Source organism: Geotrypetes seraphini, chromosome 12 (assembly GCF_902459505.1).
Source record: "Geotrypetes seraphini chromosome 12, aGeoSer1.1, whole genome shotgun sequence".
Lineage (NCBI taxonomy): Eukaryota > Metazoa > Chordata > Amphibia > Gymnophiona > Dermophiidae > Geotrypetes > Geotrypetes seraphini.
The window spans coordinates 90,641,609-90,666,583 of record NC_047095.1 but is presented as its reverse complement, the minus strand read 5'-3'; the positions used below and the strand labels follow the sequence as shown (position 1 = coordinate 90,666,583).

At 42.2% G+C, this 24,975-nt stretch overlaps 1 protein-coding gene and 1 pseudogene across 2 annotated transcripts in view; both read left to right on the top strand.

The window, feature by feature from the left end:
* The window catches only part of SERPINC1 (serpin family C member 1), a 148,284-nt gene that overhangs the window by 12,672 nt on the left and 110,637 nt on the right, over positions 1-24,975 (top strand). For both annotated transcript variants that reach the window (XR_004536543.1, XM_033915271.1), the window contains exon 2: positions 12,469-12,829. Coding sequence is in view for 1 of the 2 variants with exons in the window: in XM_033915271.1 (XP_033771162.1) it covers positions 12,470-12,829 (360 nt within the window). In the remaining variant the exon portion in view is untranslated. The remainder of the gene's footprint in view (positions 1-12,468; positions 12,830-24,975) is intronic.
* On the top strand, positions 18,799-19,457 carry LOC117346743 (annotated as a pseudogene).

The following is a 24,975-nucleotide window of genomic DNA, read 5'->3' as shown; positions in this document are numbered from 1 at the left end:
TAATGTTGACCTTAGTTTTTGGATCTTGGAGTTAAAGAAATCCGCTAGGGTGTTAGCGGTTAGTGTGGAATCTTCATGGTTGTTAGTGAGAGTCTTGATGTTGTAGAGGTCATTGACCAGTTTAAAGAGGTTGCTGCTGTTAGTTGTAATGTTGCCAATTTTGTGGGAGTAGAAATTTTTCCATTTTTCCTTGGTAAGGTTTTTGTAGAATTTTAGTTTGAATCTCCAGGCAATTCTGTGTTCTTGGGTTCCGGACTTTAGCCATAGTCGTTCTGATTTTCTGAGGAACCTCTTAGTCAGTAGCAGCTCTGAGTCGAACCATCCCTCCTGATTTGTGGTTCTGATGTGGCGGGTTTTTATCGGGGCAATTTCATTTAAGATGTATGTGCTGTCATTGATCCAGGCGGACATGAATTGGTCTGTATCTTCGTTTTGTTTTGTGTTAGTGTCGTATCGGGACCCGAATTCCGCTGGGTCTATCTTTCCTCTGGTGGTGTGGGTTTTGATGTTTCTTGTTTTGTTGTTTTTGGAGTGTTTTTGTTGGCAGCCAATGGAAAAGTCGCATAGTTTGTGATCCGACCATAGGGAGTCTGTCCAGTTGGATTGTTTCCAGTATAATTTTGGGTTGTTCGGCTCTTTGGAGGCGAATGTCACCAGGTCTAGCTGATGGCCTTTTTGGTGAGTTTTAGTTGGGGGGGGGTTTGAAGAAGCCTAGTTGGGAGATGAGTGACCAAAAGTCAGAAATATCTGGTTGGTCTGCTTGCTCCAGGTGGATGTTGATGTCTCCGCATAGAAGATTGTAAGGGCTTGTTAGGTAGTTGGTTAGTAAGGATTCCCCAAAGTCCTCTTTGGCTAGAGACCATTTTTTTGGTGGGATGTAAAATAGAGTGATAGTTAGAGAGGAGGCCAGGGATTTGGAAGTGAGGGAGATGGTTAGTATTTCAGAGTTGGGGGAGGATTTGATGTTAAGTACGGCGCAATTAAGCTGGTCTCTAAAGATTATTGCTAGTCCTCCTCCTCTTCCCCAAGTTCTGGCCAGGGAGAGAATCTTATAGCCTGGGAGCAGACAGTCTTTAATTATGATATCCTTGTCTGATTGCAGCCAGGTTTCAGTGAGTAGGACAAAATCTGGGTTAGCTTCAGTCAGCCAGTCTTTGATCAGAATGGCTTTGTTCCTCATTGATCTAATATTTAGGTAGAAACCTAATAGGTTCTGGTGGCTGGGGAGGTCGGCTGGGGAATAGTGGGAGTAGGCTAGTTTTTTTAGTACTCTAGGTTTTTTTGAGCATGGCTTGGTAGGTTTGCGGGAGGGTGGAGGGTTCGGGGGCGGAATATTGTTGGGGTGATTATGTGGTGTGTGGGGTGTGAATGTAGGTACTTTGGGTTTTAAAGGGCGGTATAAGGAGAAGTGGACAGGGATGGAGGTTGCGTGTAGTGGGTCTGCAGTGCAGATCCTAAGGGCGATAAGATAGAGTAGAAGTATTGCTGCACATTGAGGAGTGTTTGGTCGAGCCATGGTGACGTGCTCGTGGGGGGAAAAGTAGGTGGCGTTTGGGAGTTTCTAAGGGGGATGCTGAGGGGGGGAAAAGGGGCGATGTGTGTGTCTATATATATATATATATATATATGTATATATGTATGTATATTCACCTCTTTTTTTTTTTTTTTTTGGTAGGGTGTTGAGGGGGTTACAACGATGCAATAAGGCAATACAATGCAATAAGGCAATACAGGTTAAGGAGGATCAGGCAATGCAATAGAGCAGAACAATGCAAACTTTTTCAGGTTCTAACGGGTAAGGAGGTAAAAAGCAAAACACAATATAACTTTTGTAAACTATTGCCATAACCTGTCGGGTCAGAATCCGAGTTACAGGGAGGCCAGGTAGTATCGAGACGATTCAGATAGACCAGTCGAAGTAGTGTAGGTAGGCCAGGCTGTGTCTAGGCCGGTCTGTGGTGATAGGACCCCTCGTGGGGGGCGATAGAGATGAGAGAGATAATGCTCTCCCAGCGTGGAAAGTAGAGGCAGCCCGGATGTTTGGAGGCTGTGTCTTGCTAGATTGGTTCCGGGTGCTGGGACCAGGCTCGCCGAGAGCAGAAGTTGCTTGCAGTCGCTTCGCAAAGGCGCGTGCTAAGGTGCACGCGCCTTAGACGTGCGCCTTCGACGGCACGCCGAATGGCTGCACGCCGTTGGTGCGGCGGTTTTCAAGGGTCGGCTCCTGTAGGGTTCGGGAGGGGGGCGGAGCAGAGCTCCCACGCTCCTCTCCTGCTGGGTCCCTCGAAGACTCGGCAGCCCGCTGGCAACAGTGCGGGGGCCAAGGAAAAAAGGCTGCACGCCGTTGGTGCGGCGGTTTTCAAGGGTCGGCTCCTGTAGGGTTCGGGAGGGGGGCAGAGCAGAGCTCCCACGCTCCTCTCCTGCTGGGTCCCTCGAAGACTCGGCAGCCCGCTGGCAACAGTGCGGGGGCCGAGGAAAAAAGGCTGCACGCCGTTGGTGCGGCGGTTTTCAAGGGTCGGCTCCTGTAGGGTTCGGGAGGGGGCGGAGCAGAGCTCCCACGCTCCTCTCCTGCTGGGTCCCTCGAAGACTCGGCAGCCCACTGGCAACAGTGCGGGGGCCGAGGAAAAAAGGCTGCACGCCGTTGGTGCGGCGGTTTTCAAGGGTCGGCTCCTGTAGGGTTCGGGAGGGGGCGGAGCAGAGCTCCCACGCTCCTCTCCTGCTGGGTCCCTCGAAGACTCGGCAGCCCGCTGGCAACAGTGCGGGGGCCGAGGAAAAAAGGCTGCACGCCGTTGGTGCGGCGGTTTTCAAGGGTCGGCTCCTGTAGGGTTCAGGAGGGGGGTGGAGCAGAGCTCCCACGCTCCTCTCCTGCTGGGTCCCTTGAAGACTCGGCAGCCCGCTGGCAACAGTGCGGGGGCCGAGGAAAAAAGGCTGCACGCCGTTGGTGCGGCGGTTTTCAAGGGTCGGCTCATGTAGGGTTCAGGAGGGGGGCGGAGCAGAGCTCCCACGCTCCTCTCCTGCTGGGTCCCTCGAAGACTCGGCAGCCCGCTGGCAACAGTGCGGGGGCCGAGGAAAAAAGGCTGCACGCCGTTGGTGCGGCGGTTTTCAAGGGTCGGCTCCTGTAGGGTTCAGGAGGGGGGCGGAGCAGAGCTCCCACGCTCCTCTCCTGCTGGGTCCCTTGAAGACTCGGCAGCCCGCTGGCAACAGTGCGGGGGCCGAGGAAAAAAGGCTGCACGCCGTTGGTGTGGCGGTTTTCAAGGGTCGGCTCCTGTAGGGTTCGGGAGGGGGGCGGAGCAGAGCTCCCACGCTCCTCTCCTGCTGAGTCGCTCGAAGACTCGGCAGCCCGCTGACAACAGTGCGGGGGCTGAGAAAAAAAGGATAGATAGAAATTAGCTTTACAAACTATTTGTTTATTTGATCTGAATGTAGAATTATATTAATGGTATGTTTTATATTTAAGAACATTGTTTTCAAGGCAGTGTATGGCTCTGGCCAACAAACTCAGCAGATTTCTTCAGCTGCACAAGTGGACTCTCAATGTCAAAGTCTTGAGCCATATTTTCTTACTTTGGGGAACTCCTCAAATAGACCTGTTTGCATCTCCCAACAATTGCAAGTTACCTCAAATCTGCTCCAGACACTTTACCCAACACCAACTGGAAGCGGATGCCTTTCTTCTGGATTGGTCCCACAAGTTTAAGGTTATGTTTGAGAGCTTCTATACCGCTACTAATGACTGGGGAGTCATTTCAGAACGGTTTACATGAGCTTCTGTAGAGATGTTACCACAAAGAGTTATAAAGAGGTTCTGCGAGGTGTTAAAATACATGGAGCTCTGTGGTGGTGTTACAATACAGAGTTATTAGTACTGGCATGATTATGCCATAATCAGTCATCCTACTTATGTTACTAGCACATTGATCATCCTACTTATATGTACACGTTTACCAAATCAATCGTCCTATGTATATACACATATAAACTAGGTTTACTATTGCAGCTCAATACACTATATTTATACATCTCCTAAGGAGGTTGGCCATCTCAACTAACTATAATCTATTTACATCCATCCCTGAAAGTTATAGTTTCCTTTCTCTGTCAATTTCATAATTTCAGTTGAAGTAGAAAGAGATAAAGACACTCTTTCTTGAATTTTCCAGTGTGCTTTCCTCGCTTTAATTCCTTCGGTAGAGCATTCCACCACACTGGGGCCATTACCAAGAATATTCTTGCCCTGGTGCTTTTGCATTTGATGTCTTTGAAGGAGTGTATTTGTAGCAAGGACTCTTGGCTTGAATGCAGAGTACGTAGTGGTCTCTGGTTTTGTAGTCTGGCGGCTAGGTATTGCGGTTCTGAGAGGTGAATAGTTTTGTGCGTCAGCAATAAAATTTTGAATTTCACCATGCTTTCAATCAACCTGTATGCATTTCCACCAATCCCTCTAATTGCAAAGACATTGTTCAAACTTGAGCAGGAACCAGCCACTATGATACTCATAACTCCCCAGTTGCCCAGACAACCATGGTTTTCCCTTCTACTTCGAGTGTCCAGAATTCCATTCCACTACAGATTTTCCCTTCTCTGCTAACTCAGAGTCAGGATTTTCTTTTGTATCCTAATCTGCAGCTTGGTACCTCTCAACATGACTGCTCCAGAATTCAATCTCTCTGCACCAGTACAGGATATTATTGCTGCGTCTAGGAAACCTTCTATTCAACAATGCTACTATTTCAAGTGGACACATTTTACCACATGGTGTAAACTCCACCACCTGGATCCTGTAACATCCTCTATTCCTTCAATGCTGGACTACCTTCTCCACCTTTCTATCTCTGGCCTTAAGATCACCTCGGTCAGGGTTCATCTCAGTGCTTTCCATATCCACTTCAACAATAAGCCTATAGTTACTCAACCACTGGTTTCCAGGTTTATGAAAGGGCTCATGAGTTCCAAACCTCCACTCAAACCACTTCTGGCCGTTTGAGATCTCAGTGTAATTCTTCACACAGTGATGAACTCTCCATTTGAACCTCTTGCAACTACTCATCTTAAGTATCTCACTTGGAAAGTAACCTTGATCTGTGTCACTTCAGCTCATTGAGTGAGTGAGCTTCAAACTCTTGTTTGTGACCCACCTTGCACAGTGGTCCTTCTAAAAGTAGTCACGGAATTTTATCTTAATCCATTGTGCTACCTGTTTTCTTTCCAAAGTCTCATTCTCAGCCTGGGAAAACAGTTCTTCATACATTAGACTGTAAATGTGCCTTGGCTTGTTATTTGGAGCGTACTAAGCCACACAGAATTTTACCTCAACTGTTCATGTGTTTTGATCCTAACAGATTGGGACTTCTGTTTCTAAACTGACTATCTCTACCTGACAATAAAAGCCTGCCACTACAAAAGATTCTTGGTCAGAACTCTTGCCTTCCAGGCAGGCAAATGGAACGATTGGCTTAGTAACGTCTTCATGCTCTCATCATCCTACTCCAATTTTAGAAAACTGGTAAAAACGAATTTGTTAAATCGATTTGTAAACTAAGAATCAACTCAGCTCTCCCTATTCTACCAGTAACCCTAAGAACTATATAGCTCTCATATTCTTTCATTATGTAAGATTATATTGCTGACTTTGATTGTAACCTCTTCGCTGATTGTCCAGCGCTTCTTGCTGTAAACCGCCTCGAACTTCTATGGCTTTGGCGGTATATAAGAATAAAATTATTATTATTATTACTTGGTTGGTGGCCTATATCTCCTTCTGCTATGCTCAGGCTGGACTGCCGCTTGAAGGATAGGTTACAGCACACAAGGTCTGAGCAATATCGGCATCGGTGGCCTTATTGTTTTCCACTCCCATTGAAGATATTTGCAAAGCAGCTACTTGGTCCTTATTTCACACATTACATCTCACTACTCAAGAAACCTATCCCAGATGAGATGGTTGTTTCAGCCAAGCAGTATTACAGAATTTATTTTATTTCTTCTTGAAGGCCAACACTCCTTCCATTATGTCTCAGTTAAGCTAGGGAGTCCCACATATGAGAATATGCTGCCTACTTGTCCTAGGATAAAGCACAGTTACTTAACATAATAGGTGTTCCGGGGACAGCAGGCAGATATTCTCACATCCCTCCCACCTCCCCTGGTTGGCTTCTTAGCTTTTAGCTTGTATATGAAACTGAGGGACCCGTAAGCTGACGGGAAGACACTCGTGCATGCACAATGCAGGCAGTCTCAAAGCTTTGTTGAAGCTTAAAGTGACAGTACACTTTAGCACTGTCCGTACTGGGCTCTATGGATGATGCCCACTTGTGAGAATATCTGCCTGATGTCCCCTGATAACACATGTTATGGTAAGTAATTGTGCTTTCTGGTTGCTTGAGAGTTACTTTAATAATAGTTTTATCTCCCTGCCCACCTTACTCTCTCCCTCTCTCTATCATCCTGCCACCCTCATTTGTAGGTCCAGTATCTGTTTATTTATTCCCACCCTCCTTTCTGGTTTGGGTCACTTTCTCTTGCCCCTTCTCTCACCCACACACATACACTTATGGGTCCAACATCCAACCATCTCTCCTCCCATTCCCTTCACCCTGCTGGTTCCTAACATAGTTCCTCTAAGTTTCTGCAAAACTTAAAGCACTGGTGATCGTAATGGTCTTTACAGGCCACTTCATCTCTTTAAAAAAGCCATACTCTTGATATACACTTACTCGAAGCAGCAGCGCTGTAAGCAGGCTGCTTGCAGCCAGCCCTAGCAGGGCCTTTCCACTGCCGCAAAGGAAAGGATGCAGCAAAGGAAAGTCCCTGCACTGCCTTTGGTGACCAGCTGCCACTGCTGCTTCGGTTAAGAAAGGGAGGGATGGGAGATTGGTGACTCAGGACCGCTGGTGCTGCTGAAGGGAGGAGGAAGGGAGGGGGTTGGCAGCTCAGGACCACTGCTGCTGCTGCAGGGCTGGAGAGAGGGCTGGCAGCTCAGGACTGCTGCCACTGTTGCTTCAGGGCTGGAAGGAGGGAAGAAAGGGGGTTGGCGGCTCAGGACTTCTGCTGCTGCATCGGAGGCTGTAGAGTGGTTGGGGCGGGTCATGGGTTCGGGGGGACCTGCCAGGGAGTGGGCATGCCTATTGCAGTTGAGGGGGTGCTTTGGGGGTTCCGGCAGGAGGGAGTGGGCATCCTTCTTGCTGATGTCAGGGGACCCCTGCTGTAGCTGTTCATCTGATCATGGCAGGGGTATTCCCCTCCCTGTCAGATATGCCAGCAGACTCCCTGAAGCAGCGTCTTCAGGGAACACTGCAAGCTCAGCTGATCGGGAATAATTTCCCCTGCTATGATCAGTTTATGGCTTCTGCGGCCTGCCTTTAGGATCCCGCAACAGCATAGATAAGTGGTTGAAATTTAGGTCAGGGTTTTCTGGGCCTATATTTCAGCCACCTATCCTGGCTGAATTTAGGCGCAATTCTGTAATCGGTGCTGTTGTGTGATTGACACACAAGCAGTGGCCGCTTTGTAGGCAGCCACCGACATAAGTTCTGGTTACAGAATCTGGCCCTTAGTGCTTACAAATGGGGAAAGTGTTTCTGGTATTATAGTGGGTGATCATCTGGCATTCAGTGATCATGGTGTAGTTTAACATTAAGAGAGGTACAAAGAGGGATAATTCAAAAGTGAAGGTTCTAGAGAATAACACAGGAACAGAATTTGTTCCCATCCCTGTCCCTGCAGGAAACCATCCCATGTTATTTTTTAGTGTCTAACTCAGCCTCAGGCCTTCTACACAAGCATTCTTCAAAGCAAGGCTTGAGATTCAGTGGTTGTGCCCATTCATACTCTGATTCTTCCTTCTCTCCTTAAAGAATGACATGAGAATGGTTTCCCATGGTTAACTATGGGGATGGGGACAAATTCTGTCCCTGTATCATTCTCTATTCTAGACTTTAAAAGAACTAATTTTGTTCAGATGGAGGATTACATCAAGGAGTTGTCTGGATGGGAACATCTGGAAGAAGTAGGAAAGCAGTAGGCGAAAGTGAAAGGAGCTATTGTAAGGGTATACAAACCATTTTGTAAGGAAAGTAAATAAAGGTAAGAGGAAAAGAAGGCTGATTTTCATCTCATAAGTTGTAACTGAGAAGGTAAGGCAAAAGAGATTAGCTTTCATAAGCTTCAAAAGATCGCAGAAAGAGGAAGACAGGCAAAAATATCTGGAAAAGTTAATAGAGGCTGGTAGAGTAGTCAGGAAAGCAAAAATGTAAATGGAAGATAAAAATAGAATGGTAAAATAGAGGAGACAACACATTTTTTTAGATATTTGTGATAGGATGATGTACAAAAGTGGCATTATAAGGCTCAAAGGTGAAGGGGAGGAATATGTAAGCCTGAATTGCTTAACAAATATTTCCATCCTGTGTTCACAGCTGAAGTGCCAGGAACAGGACTGCAGAACACAAACTCAAATAGGGACAGAAGTGTATAGACCCTGAATGATTTTTAGAGGACTGTGTTCATAAGAAGGAGTGTGTGGCGCGGTGGTTGAAGCTACAGCCTCAGCACCCTGGGGTTGTGGGTTCAAATTCCAAGCTGCTCCTTGTGACCCTGGGCAAGTCACTTAATTCTCCATAGCCCCAGGTATGTTAGATAAATTGTGAGCCCACCGGGACAGATAGGAAAAATGCTTGAGTACCTGATTGCAAAACTGCTTAGATAACCTTGATAGGTGGTATATAAAAAAATCCTAATAAACTTGAATAATAAAATAAATATAGCTCACCTAAAGGTAGACAAGGGTACATCCAAGGGTGCTGAAGAAACATATGGAAGTTCTGGCAGCTCCACAGGCTGACCTTTACAATGTTTCTCTATAGTCGGAAGTGGTACTGGAGGATTGGAGAAGGGCAGATGTGGTCCCTCTTCACAAAAGTGTAAGTAAGGAAGAGGTAGGCTTGTAAGTCTAATTTCTGTGGTAAGTATAAATTAATGGAAACACTTTTTTTTTTTTTTTTTTTAGCCCTGTCTGAAGAATGAGACAAGGACATCCAAAAATTTAGAAAGAAGATTATGGAAACACTTTTAAAATAGAGAATAGTGACATTTCTGGAATCCAATGAATTACAGGACCCAGGCAACAAAGATTCACTAGCAGCAGGTCTTGTCTGACAAATTTGATCAATTTCTTTGACTGGGTGACCAGAGAGCACTAGATATAGTGTATTTAGATTTTAGCAAAGCCTGTGATCAGTGTTCCCTCTAAGCGGGCGGGTGTTGTGAGCAAACTTTTTTCACTGTGAGCTAAAAATATCGGGCGCCAGCAAGTTATGAGCCAAATAAATATGTTGCTTTCTACCACAGAACTTCCTTACGTTTGTATGGAATCTATCCCCTTTCAACTTTAGAGAGTGCCCTCTCGTTCTCCCTGCCTTAGCTACTAAGTCTATTCCCTTCAGTACCTTGAATGTTTCTATCATGTCCCCTCTCAATCTCCTCTGCTCAAGGGAGAAGAGGCCCAGTTTCTCTAATCTTTCGCTGTACGGCAACTCCTCCAGCCCCTTAACCATTTTAGTTGCTCTTCTCTGGATCCTTTCGAGTAGTACCGTGTCCTTCTTAAAGTACCAGTGCTGGACGCAGTACTCCAGGTGAGGGCGTACCATGGCCCGGTACAGCAGCATGATAACCTTCTCTGTCTCTTCAGTCCAGCATCTGCCCCTTCCATTCACTGTCTGTCTTTCCCTGCCATCTCTCCTCCTGCCCCCCCCCCACCCCCCAATTTGGTCTAGCATCCATCATCTTCCTTCTGTTCCCCTCATGGTCTGGCATCTCTATCCTTCCCTCCCCCCTGTGGTTTTTAGCATATCTCTCTTCTCATTTCCTCCACTCAGATCTGATCATTCTCTGCTCTCTCTTCCCTTTTCTTCTCTGGTCTTCCTTCTCTATTTTCTGCCTCCATCTAAATTAAATTCTTTCTTACTATTTAGTCCCGTTTCCCTCTTTTCACTGTGTCTACACACAGCTTGTCACCCCTTTCCCTCACCCCTCCATTATCTTACTATTTTCTTCCCCCTTTATTTATCTCCTCCTTCCATCCAGTATGTGTTCTTTCCCCACTTCCATTCAGCATCTGCTCTCCCTTCTCAACTGACATCCATCTGCCTTCTGCTCTCTCTCCCTTCTTCTCACTTCCATCATCTGTCCCCTTCTCTCTCTCTCTCATCTCCTCCATTCCATCATCTGCCCCTTCTCTCTCTCTCTCTCCCCCCCCCCAACTTCCATCATCTGCCCCCCTTCCCCTCACCTTTGTGGGTCACTTTCTTTCCCCTGAGGGTGGCTCATGTCACAGGGGAAGCTTTGGCCGAGCAGAACCGCTTGATTGACAGTGGAACTTACTTGATTGATGTCGATGCTGGGGCCCGTTGCCGTTTGAAGGAAAAAAAAAAAGGTGGAAAAAAGGAACCTGTAAAGGCGAGAGGAAGGGAAACCTCCAGGACAGCTGCTTTTTGCCCTCCTTCAGCGGCCCAAGAGTTCAGACCAGCAGCGGCAGCTCTGTATGCTTTTAACTTCGGCACAGAGCTGCCCCTAATCAATAGTTTAGCGCGGTTTCATGAGGCAGCCTCGGGGCCTTTGATAGCCGGCCCGCTTCGATGATGCGATGTGGGCCGGCCTAGCAAAGGCCCCGAGGCTGCCTTATGAAACCGCGCTAAACTATTGATTAGGGGCAGCTCTGTGCCGAAGTTAAAAGCATACACAGCTGCCGCTGCTGGTCTGGAGGTGCGGAGACAAGGCAGGAGGCAAACGCGGTGGAAGGCAGGAGTCCCGGCGAAGGCAGGAGTCCCGGCACAGCGACTGCAAAGGAAGTTGCAAGTCAGCTGACGCCGGCCTTTCGTTGCGGCGGGGACCGAATCCTTCGCGGACCGGCAAGATTTTGTTTGCGGACCGGCGGTTGAAGAACTGTGCTCTACACTGTGTGCGCTGTGACGAGAAACTTGTGCGCTGCGAGGTAATATTTTGTGCGTCAGCGCACCCCAGCGCAGCTTAGCGGGAACACTGGCCGGCCGGTGGGCCTGTTCCACACAGTAAAAATACCTCCACAATATTGTAGGAAAAAAAGAATGTTCAACAAAAACTTCCTAATTGCAACTCAGAACCCCTCTATTCAAAGCACCAGCAGTTCAACCAAATGTCACTATAATCCCCTCAGGCATGTGAACACTTATCTTAATAACCTGAATATTCATTGAGTTTTTAAAAAACTTCACATATTGTAAACCGCTTAGATCTGTAATATGCTTAAGCGGTATATCAAATGTTAATAAAACATAAACATAAAAACATTGGATCCAAATAACTTCTTTCAAGCAGTCCTATAAATCCAAAGACAGCCAGATAGGATAAATAACCCCGACAAGGGCTCCTTGATTCCGGGTAGAGAATGGCACGGTGACAAAATTCATCACCGTTCCCGTCCCCGCAGATAACTGCGGGAAATAATCCCATGTCATTTTCTAGTGTCTATTTCAACCTCAGTCCTTCTACACCAGCATTCTTAAAAGCAAAGCTTGCGGGTCACTGGTTGTGCCCAATTATACTCGGATTCTTTCCTCTCTCCTTAAAGAATGACATGAAGATGGTTTCCCGCGGTTATCCGCGGGGACGGGAACGGTGATGAATTTTGTCACCGTGTCATTCTCTAATTCCGGGCTGCTTCAGAGAAATAGATTTATCGTGACTACAACCATATTTAGATGATAAATAAATCTATCGTTGGGCAGACATATTTTGTCCAACACAGCATCAACAATTAGAGATTTTGAGGGCACCACACTGTCACAGTATCAGTGGAACTCAGCTCTTGTGCGGCTGGAAGGAGTGGGAAGACCAGGTTGATATTTTGATGCCATTTCTAGAATGAATATATTCCTCGGGTCCAGATTTCTTTTTTCTCATAGTAGCTTCCTGGTGAGTTGGAACCAGACCTGGAATCTATTGCATGAGCCTTGATTTGTTACTTTACATCTTTTTGATTTATGTTACATCTAGTTGTGACACCAAAGGTTCTAGGCACCAGGGCTCCTTTTAGTGATGACACTTAGTGGCCAGATCTATCTCCCTGCTTTCAGGAGCTGGTCTGAGTAAGAAATTGAACCCAGGACCCTGCAGAGGACAGTGCATAGCATTGCCACTGTGCCACCCATAAGAACAGCCTTACTGTTTTCTTTCTCCATCCATCCTTGCCTTCTTAGTTACTCTAAATGCTGATTTTCACTTTCTTCTGCTTTCTCTTTCCTTTCATACTTCTCTCTCCACATGCACACAGTTCTTCTTCAGGACTTTTCATACAGCCACATTCACCATTTGCAATCATCTCTCTCGTTCTCAAACTGGGCCCTTTCCTTTTTCATCCTGAGAAATGCAGTGCCCTCAAAACGATCAGCTCACAAGCCATCAGCGCTCTTTTAACTTTTTTTCTATTTCTGGTTTCAGGATGCATCTTTTATTCTTGTTCTCCCTCAGTATTTGGGGGGTCATAGCCCACAAGCATCCTGACATCTGCACAGCAAAGCCCAAGGATATTCCTGTGAACCCGATGTGTATCTACCGGAAACCAGTAAAGAAAGTGCAAGAAGCAGATTGGACGGAGCAAGAGAAGACCCCAGAGTCCACTAACCCCCGGGTCTGGGAGCTGTCTAAGGCCAACTCCAAATTTGCCATGGAATTGTACAAGATTTTGGCAGACTCCAAGTCTGACACCGAGAACATCTTAATAGCACCTCTCGGCATCTCGCAAGCCTTCAGCATGACCAAGCTAGGAGCCTGTGATAACACTCTGAAAGAAATCATGGAGGTAAGTTTCCAAGTTTATTTAAAAATTTGTTAAACCGCCTATAGAGTTTCCAAGCGGTGTACAATAAAATTTTGGTTAACACATATACAATAGTCAAAGGACTTGGGTACAGACGGTGAAAGGTAGGAACTACATTATAGAAGAGAAAAACTACAAATAAAGTTAAAAAAAACCCAAAAGGTTAGGGGTAAAAAAAAAAATGAACTGTACTGTGCAAAATTACATAACATAATATAACATAAAAATCCAATTGTATGCCGCCATTCCTCTCAGTTCTAGGCAGTTTACAAAGTTAAAGGAAAGCTATACAAGCATAGCAAATAATAGACTCATTTATAAAATTTGTCAAACAGGTAAGTCTTCCAACATATTTCTAAAAATCTACCTGATAAGCCAGAATTCTCAGATAAAATCGCTGCAGGAAATGTAAATATACTGAGCTTGCACGGTGATAATTTTCTTTCTGTGAACCTGAAGTGATCGATGAAATAATTTGGCACAAGGCCATATAACATTTTAAAACAAAAACATCCCCATTTAAAAAAATATCCATGCCTCAACTGGAAGCCAATGCAGCACCCGATAATATTTTGTTAAGAGGAAAGGGGAAGAGGAACAAGACAGAGGGAGGCAAGAAGTAGTATGTGCAGCGCTGGCTATGGATTTACCTTTGTGTTTCTTTACTGCCTTGTGGATTTATCTTTCTTATTTCTGTGCCACTTTAATGTAAAATCAAATCGAAAGGACTTTCAGGGCCTTCCTCCAGCTCAGGTTACTGCAGCAATCATCCATTATGGACCTCTCTCTTCCCGCTCAACTGAAATGCCAGGGGAGGCCTTGCCAGACCTTACTCAGAACAAGACTTTCGTGCTTTGTGGCAAGGTCTCATTCAGCAAGGTCAAAAGTTTGAAAACAAGTCTGAGAACTACCTTACCTGAATGCAGATTGTGAGTGCCAGAACTGCTAAACATTTTAAGGTGACTCAGTTTTATTATTTCTTGGTTGTTGTACCCATATAAATCTCACCCCGCTTTTGGGGTCAGGTTTTTCAGACATCCCTAATGAATATGTATATCTCATATTTGCGTGTCTATCGGCTTTATTGTATGCAAATCTCTCTCGTGCATATTTGTATATTTGTATGTATAACCTGAAATCCTGTCCTATTGGTGGCCCTCGAAGACTGGAAATGAAGACCAAATATCTGGGTGTCTACACCACCACAATCTGCCTTTACTACTATTGGCAGTCTCAGCAAAGATGACAGGGATACTGACTTACCTTCTAAAGTCCATAGTCCCTTCCAACAGTGGGAATCTTCTCTGAGCTCTGTTACGTGGTTTTTGCTGTTGTTCTAGCATCTTTCTTCATACTAAATGCACTAGAAAATAAGAAAAACATTTTCTTTAAAAAATTTAAATGAAGCAGGACAGTGGTTTTCTTTCAAGTTCAAAATACACATGAGATAAACCCAGTTTTAGCTATATGCACCGTAAAGTTTTGGTGACACATTTGAAAAATAGACAACATAATTTATAAAATTAGTCAACACAATTTATAAACTTTTTTTTTCTTCTGTATTATCCACCATAGGTGTTTTCCCTTAAATGATTCCTTTCTCTCTTTAAAAATTGTAGTTCATCCCCCTCACCTTCCGTGCCAGTCATGTATTAGAATGTATAGAATTTGTATGTAATTGTATTAAAGAATTTTGTTTTGCCCCCCATTTTATAAAATGTTATATGCATTGAAGCATTTGATACTGCGTACATAACAAATTTAATAATAAACTTGAAACTTGTGACAAAAAGTCATCAGAAAATATTGTCTTGATGTTTTGGCATAAAAATTAATTCTACAGCTAAAGTGGGACATTACTTCTAAATTCTTCTAGTGCCTCTCTGTAATTTCACCATCATTTATTTGGAATTCCCTCCCCTCAGAACTGCAACTAGAAGTATCTTATTGGAAATTTAAAGTAGGATTGAAAATGTAGCTATCTATTCTATTCTGCATAGCATTTATGGGCCGCTCTAATCTCCAATCAGATTCTAGGTGGATAACAATAATTTTTTGAAAAAATACATCTGGGTGGATAACAATATTTCAAGATAATGCATCAAAGTTCTCAGCAAATTGACAATAAATCGGTTAAAATAATGAGGGTTTTTTTCATTTTCAAAAGATATAATATGAAGAAACTTTCCTTAATTCAGGCAAATTTGTGGCTTGGTGTAATAAGGTAAATTTCTATAAGATATACTGAACTGAAATTTAGTTTATTCCACAGCTGGTTTTATAAGATTGTAAAAGTAGCTATCCAATAATAGAACTTACTATATAAACCCACTCACCCCCTCCTTTAAAAAAAACTGTAGCGTGGTTTTTATCGCCAGCCACGGCAATAACAGCTCTGATGTTCTTAGGAATTCTATGAGTGTTGGAGTTGTTACCACCATGACCAGCACTAAAAAACACTAACACGGTTTTGTAAAAGGGGGTGGTAGATAACAGCAAAATCAATAAGATGTATACCCCCCTTTTTGCCACAGCAGTAATTGCCCTGAAGCCCATAGGGATTTAAAGTGCTTTGGGGCTTTTGCAGTGTGGCAGCTGCAAGTGCGGCTTTGTAAAAGCAGGGGAGGGGGAGGGGGGAGATAGTAAACAACCATGGCAAAGAACATTTGCAATATCTTATCCACACACTTGTCATGTGCTTATTATCACAGTTATAGGTCCCTTATTATTGGGAAGTAAAAAAGGGTCAAAAATTTATAAAATCTTAAGAGCAATTGAGGGAGAAGAGGAAAATCATAGATCTTAATGTAAACCCTAGGGAAATCCTTTTGGGCATTCTCAGCCAGACCTACCATGTTGGCATCTATTTGCCAATTTATATATTTTATTTTGCATAAGGCTTATTGGACTCCTGTTAAAATGGCAAAAGTGTTACATTTAACTTCAGATCTTTGCTGGTCTTGGCGTCAGCTTCCTGGGATTCTATTATACCTCCTCTATATATGTTCTAACCTTCAAATATATTGGTCAGGCATTTGGTCTAGAATTCACATGAATAATAATGAGATGCTCATGTCTTACAAGTCTATCATATTGTGCTCCTCTAACCCAGATGTCTCAATACCATTATTATATTTAAAAAATTTGATTTCATGATCGCATTAGCTATCCATCATATTGCCTGCAATTGGAATGATAATTCTAGGCTTAGTTTCAACGAGTGATGGAATCACCTTTATGTTATCAAGAAATATGAGGAAGTATTTGAATTCAAACAAAATAATATTGCGAGGTTTACCAAAATCTGTGCCCCTCTTGATGAATTTTGCAAGGACTTGAAAGTCAACCCCAATTAACTTCATTATGTTTATGACTTGAGAATTTGCAGCTTACTGTATTTTCATTTTTACATTATTTGCATTTGAAAAATTTCAATAAAAATATGATTAAAAAAAAATAATAATAATAATGACAGTTGTAAAGGGAACCACAAATCCAGAAAGGTTCAGAATAAAGGAGAAATATAAGTGCTTAGCTACAAATTAGCCCAATTCAGTTGCCCTTCAGTCACAAAATGTCCACTGGTCAGACCCGACAGCAGCCCTGTTTCACAAAGAATTGTCTTGAGGGAACCAGCAAAAACAGCTTCTCCAATGAACCAATGAAAAAGGACTACAAGTGTTTCTTGTTTTTGACACACAGCTAATCATTTGTAGAGATTATTTTATGGGTTGTTTTTGGGGTTTTTTTGAGAGACTGATGGCAATGCTTAGCCCTGGAACAGGACATTTTATGTGCTGAACTTAGCAGGTATAATATTTTCTGACGTATTTTTTTCTCCACTTTTTGTGGTTAGTGTGTGGATGAGGCATTGCAGATGTTCTTTATGAAACTGTGGTTTTGGATATGATTGAGGTAATGGAGGAATTAAGGAACATCAGTTCAACTCTAACTGGATTGAAGAAAGAAATGGAGATTATGAACAATAAATTTGATGTGATTAATAACAAAATGGATAAAGTTGAAGTCAGAGTGGAGAAAATTGAGCAGGTGCAGAAAGATTACAAAGAGGATCATAAGATACTAAAAGAAATGAAAAAGAAGATGACGGATCAAGTTTCAAGTTTATTTAGATTTGATGAATCGCTTATTCAAATTTGCTAAGCGAGTTACAACAGAATAAAATAAATATACATTTAGACGTACTATTTAAACTTTAACAGTAATGGGTTGGACCGACAAACTTACGAACTGATTGATACACAAGGGAAGGAGGGATAAAGTTACAATTCAATGCTTTAAAGTAGAAAAAGAGTCATGAAAAAAAACATTAGGGAGGGAAAATTATAAACTTTGAAGGTTAGTACTTTATCATTTAGATATAATTTAAAGGTTAAAAGCGTCTTTTAAAAGGAAAGTTTTAAAATTATTTTTAAAATGGCTAAGATCCTTTTCATCTCTAATATATTGGGGCAAAGTATTCCAGAGTTGGGGGGCCATAACCAAAAACATATTGTGTCGTCTAGTTCCGATGACTTTCAAAGAAGGGACTGCCAAAAGCTTTTGAGCAGTAGATCGGAGGGAACGTGATGTATTATAAGGAATAAGCATTTTGTTAATAAACTGTGGTTCATTGGTAGACAAAGTTTTAAATACTAAGAGTAATATTTTAAAGGTGATATTGAGAATCACTCAAGAAGGCTGAATATAAGGATCCTTGGCTTAAAGGAATAGTTTGAAGGAAGAAACATAATATCTTTTATTGAAGAATTAATACCAAAAATACTACCTATCACAGTAAAAATGCCAATTGAAATAGAAAGAACTCAAAGGATCCCAGGAAGGAGACCTCAAAATCCGGACAAACCCAGGCCAGTAATACTACGTTTATTACGTTTTCAACATGTACTAGAGATTTTAAAAGTGGCAAAGGAAACAAAAAATGTGACTTATAATGGCTCAAAGCTAATGTTTGTTCCAGACTTTGCCAAAGAAACTGTACAGCTACTTAAACAATTTCTGCTATTGAGACAACCACTGAGAGATATTGGGGCCAAGTATGGGCTGTATTATCTTGCTCTGATGAGGGTTACACTCAAAGATAAATATTATCAATTTGAGGATCCAGAAAAATTAAAGGAATTTTTGTCATCTCAAGGGACACCAATGAGTTAAATGAATAACTATGTAAGTGGAAAAGTGCTTTAATTTTATATTGTGTTATTCAATTATTATTAGGGTTTACTGAATGAAAAAGAAAATTAAAAGAAGAATTATAGGTTTTTTGGTTATACTTGATTAATTACATGAAGATGAACATTCCAACTGTATACAGTTTCTTTTAACTGCAAAAGAACTTTATGATCAGTTTTTTTTTCTCCATTCAAATAAGAAGAAGAATCTAATCTAAAAGAAAGTTCCATCTCATTACCATAATCGCATGCAAATTATAACTGATGATGAAAGAGATGGCAGGAACACTCGATGCTGTCTTTATTCCAGAATGGGGCCTAAAGCCCAGAGGATTATTTTTGAAAACATGTGCTGGACTCCAGATTGCCCCTCTGACTGTGGATTCTGCTGGGGGCTTCGAATTCTGATTAAGTAGCTTGGGCGATTCTAGTGCCTTAGCCTTTGCTGTCCTGGGCCTGCTCAAGGCAATGACTGTCTCGTCAGGGTGATCTGGTGGTCCGGTTTGCCCTGCTTCTGAGTGTTCCTCGCTGGGGCCATTGCACTTCTAACATGGCTGCGCTCGTATGGATAGACTAAATGCTCCGTATCGGGATCGTTTTGTTTTGCGTTCTTGTTTCTTCCCAGTACACCGAAAGTGGCTCTGACACCACCGCTGCATTGTACAGGTTAGCAGCAGTCCCCGCCTTTGGACTGTTTCCTGTCAGTATTGGTGGCCCTGTCAGGTCGATATTTCCCACCGCTGCTAAAACGAAAAGTGTATGGCTGTCGATGCAGTGATGTACTACAAACTACAGAATGAGAGTGAATCTAAGGACTGCATTACAAGGTTCCTGCAGCTGCATCAGACAGTGAGCACGGACGTAAATCTTCCTGATGAGCTTCTGTATGGCGGAGCTGGCTATCTATATGCTCTGCTGTATCTCAATGCAGAGATTGGCCCAAACGCTGTGCCCCAGTCTACAATTACAGAGCTTGTGGATGTCATCATTGAATCGGGTAAAAATCTGTCAAGGGAAGAGTGCAAGGATGAATGCTGTCCTCTGCTGTATCAGTGGCACAAAAAGCAGCATATTGGAGCAGCTCATGGCACGGCTGGGATCCACTATGTGCAAATGCAGCCACTTCAAAAGTGGATCGGGAAACTCTGGCAGAGCTGGTGGAGCCCAGCATTGACTTTGTGCCTCACAAAAAGTTCCGCTCTGGGAATTATCCATCGTCTTTAAGCAATGAGTTGGACAGGCTTGTCCAATGGTGTCACGGAGCGCCAGGAGTCATACACATGCTTATACAAGCTTATAAAATCTTTAAGGAAGAGAAATATTTGAAAGATGCTATGGAATGCAGTGATGTGATCTGGCAGAGAGGCTTACCAAGAGCTCACGTCCCTCTATTTCTTCCCAGGCTGCCCTTTGTTTGATATGCCATGCTTGAAGTGAGATAGGAGCATGGAGCCTGGAAACAATTCCTGTAAAAAGTGAATGTGCTCTTTGTGGAATGGAGGGGAGAAGCTGTTATCAGCTGAAAATGGGTCTGAATTGCTCAGATGGATGCAGGTTAATATATAGAGTAGGGAGTGGGTAAACTATTTATATTTAAGTAATTTTATGGAGATAGAGATTGCAATATTAACTTAATGCATAGGTTTATATAATTTATTATTTACTTTAATTGCTAATATATTTTACTATTTATTTATTTATTTACCTTTTATGGATAGGTATTAATAAGATAGTTATAAAATACTAGTGTTTAAGCCTGTTACATTAACGGGTGCTAGTAAAGCCTCCTTCCCTCACATGTCCCCTATTTTCAGCCCCAGCTCCATCTAAAAACCCATTTTTATCCCCCATATTCCCCCATATTTCTCCCATATTTTCCCTTTCAGCCCCAGCTCACTTTTCTCACCAGCAGCTTTTATCTCCCCACCCCACTTCCCTGTGCAACAGCACCTCTTCCGTACTCCCCCAGCACCTCTTCCGTGCTCCCCCTATCCAGCAGCACCTCTTCTATGCTCCCACTGTCCCTCTTCCCTGCTCCCCCTGTCCAGCAGCACCTCTTCCCTGCTCCCCCTGTACCTCTTCCTTGCTCCCCTGGTCCAGCAGCACCTCTTCCTTTCTCCCCCGGTCCAGCGGCACCTCTTCCCTGCTCCCCCTGTCCCTCTTCCCTGCTCCCCCGGTCCAGCAGCACCCCTTACCTGCTCCCCCAGGTCCTGCTCCCCCTGTCTCTCTTCCTTGCTCCCCCGGTCCAGCAGCACCTCTTCCCTGCTCCCCCGGTCCCATTTCCCCGCTCCACTGGGCCAGTAGCACCTTTTCCCTGCTCCCCGTCCCTCTTCTTTGCTCCCCTGGTCCAGCAGCACCTCTTCCCTTCTCCCCCTGTCCCTCTTCCCTGCTCCCCCAGTCCACCAGCACCCCTTACCTGCTCCCCCTGTCCCTCTTCCTTGCTCCCCCCGGTCCAGTAGCATCTCTTCTCAGCTCCCCCTATCCCTCTTCCCTGCTCCCCCGGTCCAGTATGGTCATTTGCAGCCTGGTGAGGATCACGACCGGCTTTTGTGAACCTCGCAGGCCGCTCTGCATCTCGAAAGCACTTTCCCTCTGACGTGATCATGTACATCAGAGGAAACGTGCTACCGAGGTGCTGTGTGGCCTGCGAAGTTTGCTACAGCTGGCTGTGATCCTCACCAGGCTCCTTTGAAGGCATCAGCAGTGGTTGGTGAGTGAAGGCAGGAGGGGGGGAAGCTCCGGAGTGTTCCCTGCTGCCGTGTTCTATAATAGAATTCGGCCAGGGAACAGAAAACACTGCGGCAGGGATCACGAAACCCTAAGTGTGCATGCGCGCTTAGGGTTTTATTATTATTGATAATATTTTTTCGTGGGTAAGTAATTTTATTCTATGAAAGGGGCAAAATAGATTTTTTAGATATTAAACTATTCATTTAGTAATATTAACAGCTATTTATTTCATATATTAATTAAGTTTTTAAAGAATGGATTCTAATTGAAGGGGGTATTAGAAATGCATAAATTAAATTAATAGTGTTGAGAGAATTTATTGAAAGGAGGGATCTTAAAAATGTATGCAATTTGGTTTATGTGGTAAATATACTGTAGAATTTAATTATTCAATTATATAACTAGAATCACTTAGATATTTATGAAATGAATTTGTTCTATGTGATTGAATGTTATGATTCTTATTAAAGGGTTTTTATAGGGGTTCATAGTTTCAAAGATAATTATATAATGATTTTATATTTAAAAAGTGTTTTATTTAATTTGGGATGATTAATTGTAATAATATAGAGGGAAGAATTAAAGTAGGATGCCTGGGGGAGGGTATGGCTGTCAGTCTGTATAACTGACAAGTTTCTGGGATACAATCATAATGACTAATAAATATATATTAAATATGTATTGTAGAATCTAGTTACTAGCAGGGACTCATTCAGGCCACATGCACAAAAGTAGTTGACATAACATAAACTGTGTGCAAAATGATAATAATAGTGTTGAATCGGAGAAAAATAAACCTCAATTGTGAGAGGTTGGGACTACACAAGTACCCAGCCCTCAGCACATCATCACGGGTTTATAAAAAAACTCCGCGTACATAGAAATAAGTAGGGTTTCCATTCGTACAAAGTCACATTTTTTTCGGAACTTTTTTGTGTAATAACAACCCTAAACACCCAATTCCATATATTATACGTGTCAACAATTAGTGACCAGAACCCCAAGCTAGACTATATTAATAGTGAAGGCTACAGCTCAAATTCATTAATGTAAGTCGTTTCGGAGGCATGGAGCACAAAAATCACAATTTAAGGAAGAAATACACTCATCTGAAAGTGTGAAATTTCAACAGAGGCTTTCAACTCCTCGTCCCGACAGAAAAGACTTTCTGTTTCGCCCAAAAACAGGCTACATCAGGGGATATATGCCATCTTCGAATGTCTCCTTGCTTCTTACAATCTGATGGAAGTGAAGCCGGCTCCTCTCAAAATGGAGTTAGGACTGTGAGACGCGCCCGGCTCGAATAAAAATGAACCGGGCGTCATGACGTCATCACGAAACGTGATGCGTGATAGGCTAAACATCGGCCAATATACAAACAAACCAAGAATTGAATGATGATGCTCCAATTCAGAAAAAAGGTTGCCATTCATACGCTGTATTGAGACCCAATGGTTCTATAGTCTGTAATCTATTAATCCACTGCTGTTCCTTCTGCCACAAGACTCTTCTGATATCTCCTCTTCTCTGGGTAAGCGGCAACTTCTCAATTACCCAGCATTTCAAGTTTTCAAATCTGTGACCACATCGGATGCAATGAGCAACTATGGGAGCTGTTAATTTACGAGTATTGAGACAACTTTTATGTTCAGTTATTCTCACAGTTAAAGTCCGTGATGTTTGTCCTATATATAGTAGGTCACATGGACATTGAATTGCATAAATGATATTTATGGATTGACATGATGACGTATGATGTAAAACATAATTCTTACCATCAGTAGGGTTAATAAAATTAGAAACAGCAGCCATTATGTTGCAATTTGAGCAGTGACCACATGGTTTATGTCCAAGAGTGATGTTTAAATCTTCGTCTGTAAATTTTTCTTTAGCAGTATGACATAACAGGTCACTTAGATTCTTATTTCTTGACTGAGAAAAAATAAATCGTTTATTTTCAAAGCAAGCAATCTCACAATTGAGGTTTATTTTTCTCCGATTCAACACTATTATTATCATTTTGCACACAGTTTATGTTATGTCAACTACTTTTGTGCATGTGGCCTGAATGAGTCCCTGCTAGTAACTAGATTCTACAATACGTATTTAATATATATTTATTTGTCAGTCTGTATATACATCTTCAAGTAATTGTAGGATAAGGAGAATGGGGATATGGGAGGAAAAGGGATGGATTTTAGGGGTCTTAGACATATATTGTTCAGTGGGTCAAGGGAGAGAATGGGATTTGGAAGGGGGTGGTTTGGGGGGGTCAGGTATCATGTTCTAGGTTTAAATTGGGAGGAAGAAGTGTATTTACAGGAAAATCAATATAATTTGAAATATTTGATGGGTTCCATATGTCCTGGAGGAAAACTTCAGAACGGAGATTAAAATATTCTCAATAAATGTTAATGGCCTCAATCATCCAATCAAAAGGAAAAAAACACTTTTATTTTTGAAACAACAGAATGTAGTTATTTGTTATATCCAGGAGACTCATCTTTTGGCTTTCGAATCCAAGAAATTGGAAGGGGGATGGGTAAAACACTATTTTTTTGCCCCTGCTGTAGGTAAGAAGGCTGGTATAGCAATTTTGGTGAATAAAAAATGTAATACTATGTTTAATTTGATTGCTGCTGATCCTTTAGGGAGATAGTTACATGTAGAAAAGAGCATGGGAAATCATATGCTGGCGCTTTTCAATGTATATGCACCTAATTCGAACCAAATTGAATTTTTTAAAATCTCTACAACAATTGTTACTACCACTGGCCGCTTCTAATGTAGTTGTGGCAGGGGATTTTAATGCTGCTATGGATCCTTTAATGGATAAAAAACCTAGTAGAATAATGAAGTCATTAGGATTAGATAATTTGGTACAAAATTGTGATATGAAAGATATATGGAGAATACTTCATTTTAATGATCGGGATTTTTCTTTTTGTTCCCAGGTTCACAAATCTTTTTCAAGAATAGATTATATTTTTGTTTCAAATCAATTAGTTCAAAAGGTAGCACAAGCCTCCATAGATTCAATTATTTTGTCTGATCATGGGGGTGTGTGGATTGAATTTAAAATAGTTGATCAAGATAATAGTAGATCTGTATGGAGCTTTGATAATACACTACTTGTGGAGCCAACTTTTATTGAGGATCTCCAGTCAAAAATAAATGATTATTTCCAATTTAACAATATGGAAGATATCTCCATTGAAACTCTATGGGATGCTTTTAAGGCAACCATGAGAGGTCAAATTATTTCAATTTCGGCATATATTAGGAAACAAGTTAAAAGACAATTTTCCAATTTGAAACAAGAAATCAAGCTTTTGGAGTCAAAATTGATTGATAAATGGGAATACTTTACGTTACAAGCTCTTTTAAAAGCTAAAGGTAAATATAATGAGATTTCTTCTAATTTGATAAGGAAAGACATTCTCTCAGCAAGTTTTGTATTATGGAAATTCAAATAAGGCGAGAAAATTATTGGAAAATTATCTTAAAGCAAAAATAAGAAAAACAAAAATAATCGCAGTAAAGAATGAAAAAGGTGATACTCATTCTCAAATTGAACTTATTTTAAAACAATTTTTAGATTTTTATAAAGCTCTATATTCTTCTGAGCCTTATCTAGATAAAGAAAAGGATGGTTTAGAATTTTTAAATCTAATTAAGGGACCAAAAATTCCTGAACATATAAAAGAAACAGCGTTGAAGTCCGTTAGAGTTGGATCGGCTCCAGGTGGGGATGGTTTCACAGTAGAGTTTTATAAATCATTTCAAAATACCCTATTACCATATTTATTAAATTTATATCAGGTTCAGCTAACTAAAGATTGCCTCACAGGTACTATGCAGAATCATTAACTATTGTTTTGCCAAAGCCAAATAAAGATCCCACATTGGTTTCAAACTACAGGCCTATTTCTTTAATCAATATAGATGGAAAACTTTTGGCTAAGACATTGGCTTTGTGTTTGGCTAAGGCTTTCCCCTTTATTATTGGCATGCATCAGACAGGGTTTGTTGCTCAGAGACATTCTTCTAATAACACCAGGTTGGCTTTTCATATGTTGAATTTAACAAAAGCCATAAAGGATCTGGCCTTTTCTGTATCCTTGGATGCAGAGAAGGCCTTTGATCGAGTGGAATGGGCCTTCATGTATCAAGCAATAGAATGGTTTGGTATAGGTTTAGGATTTA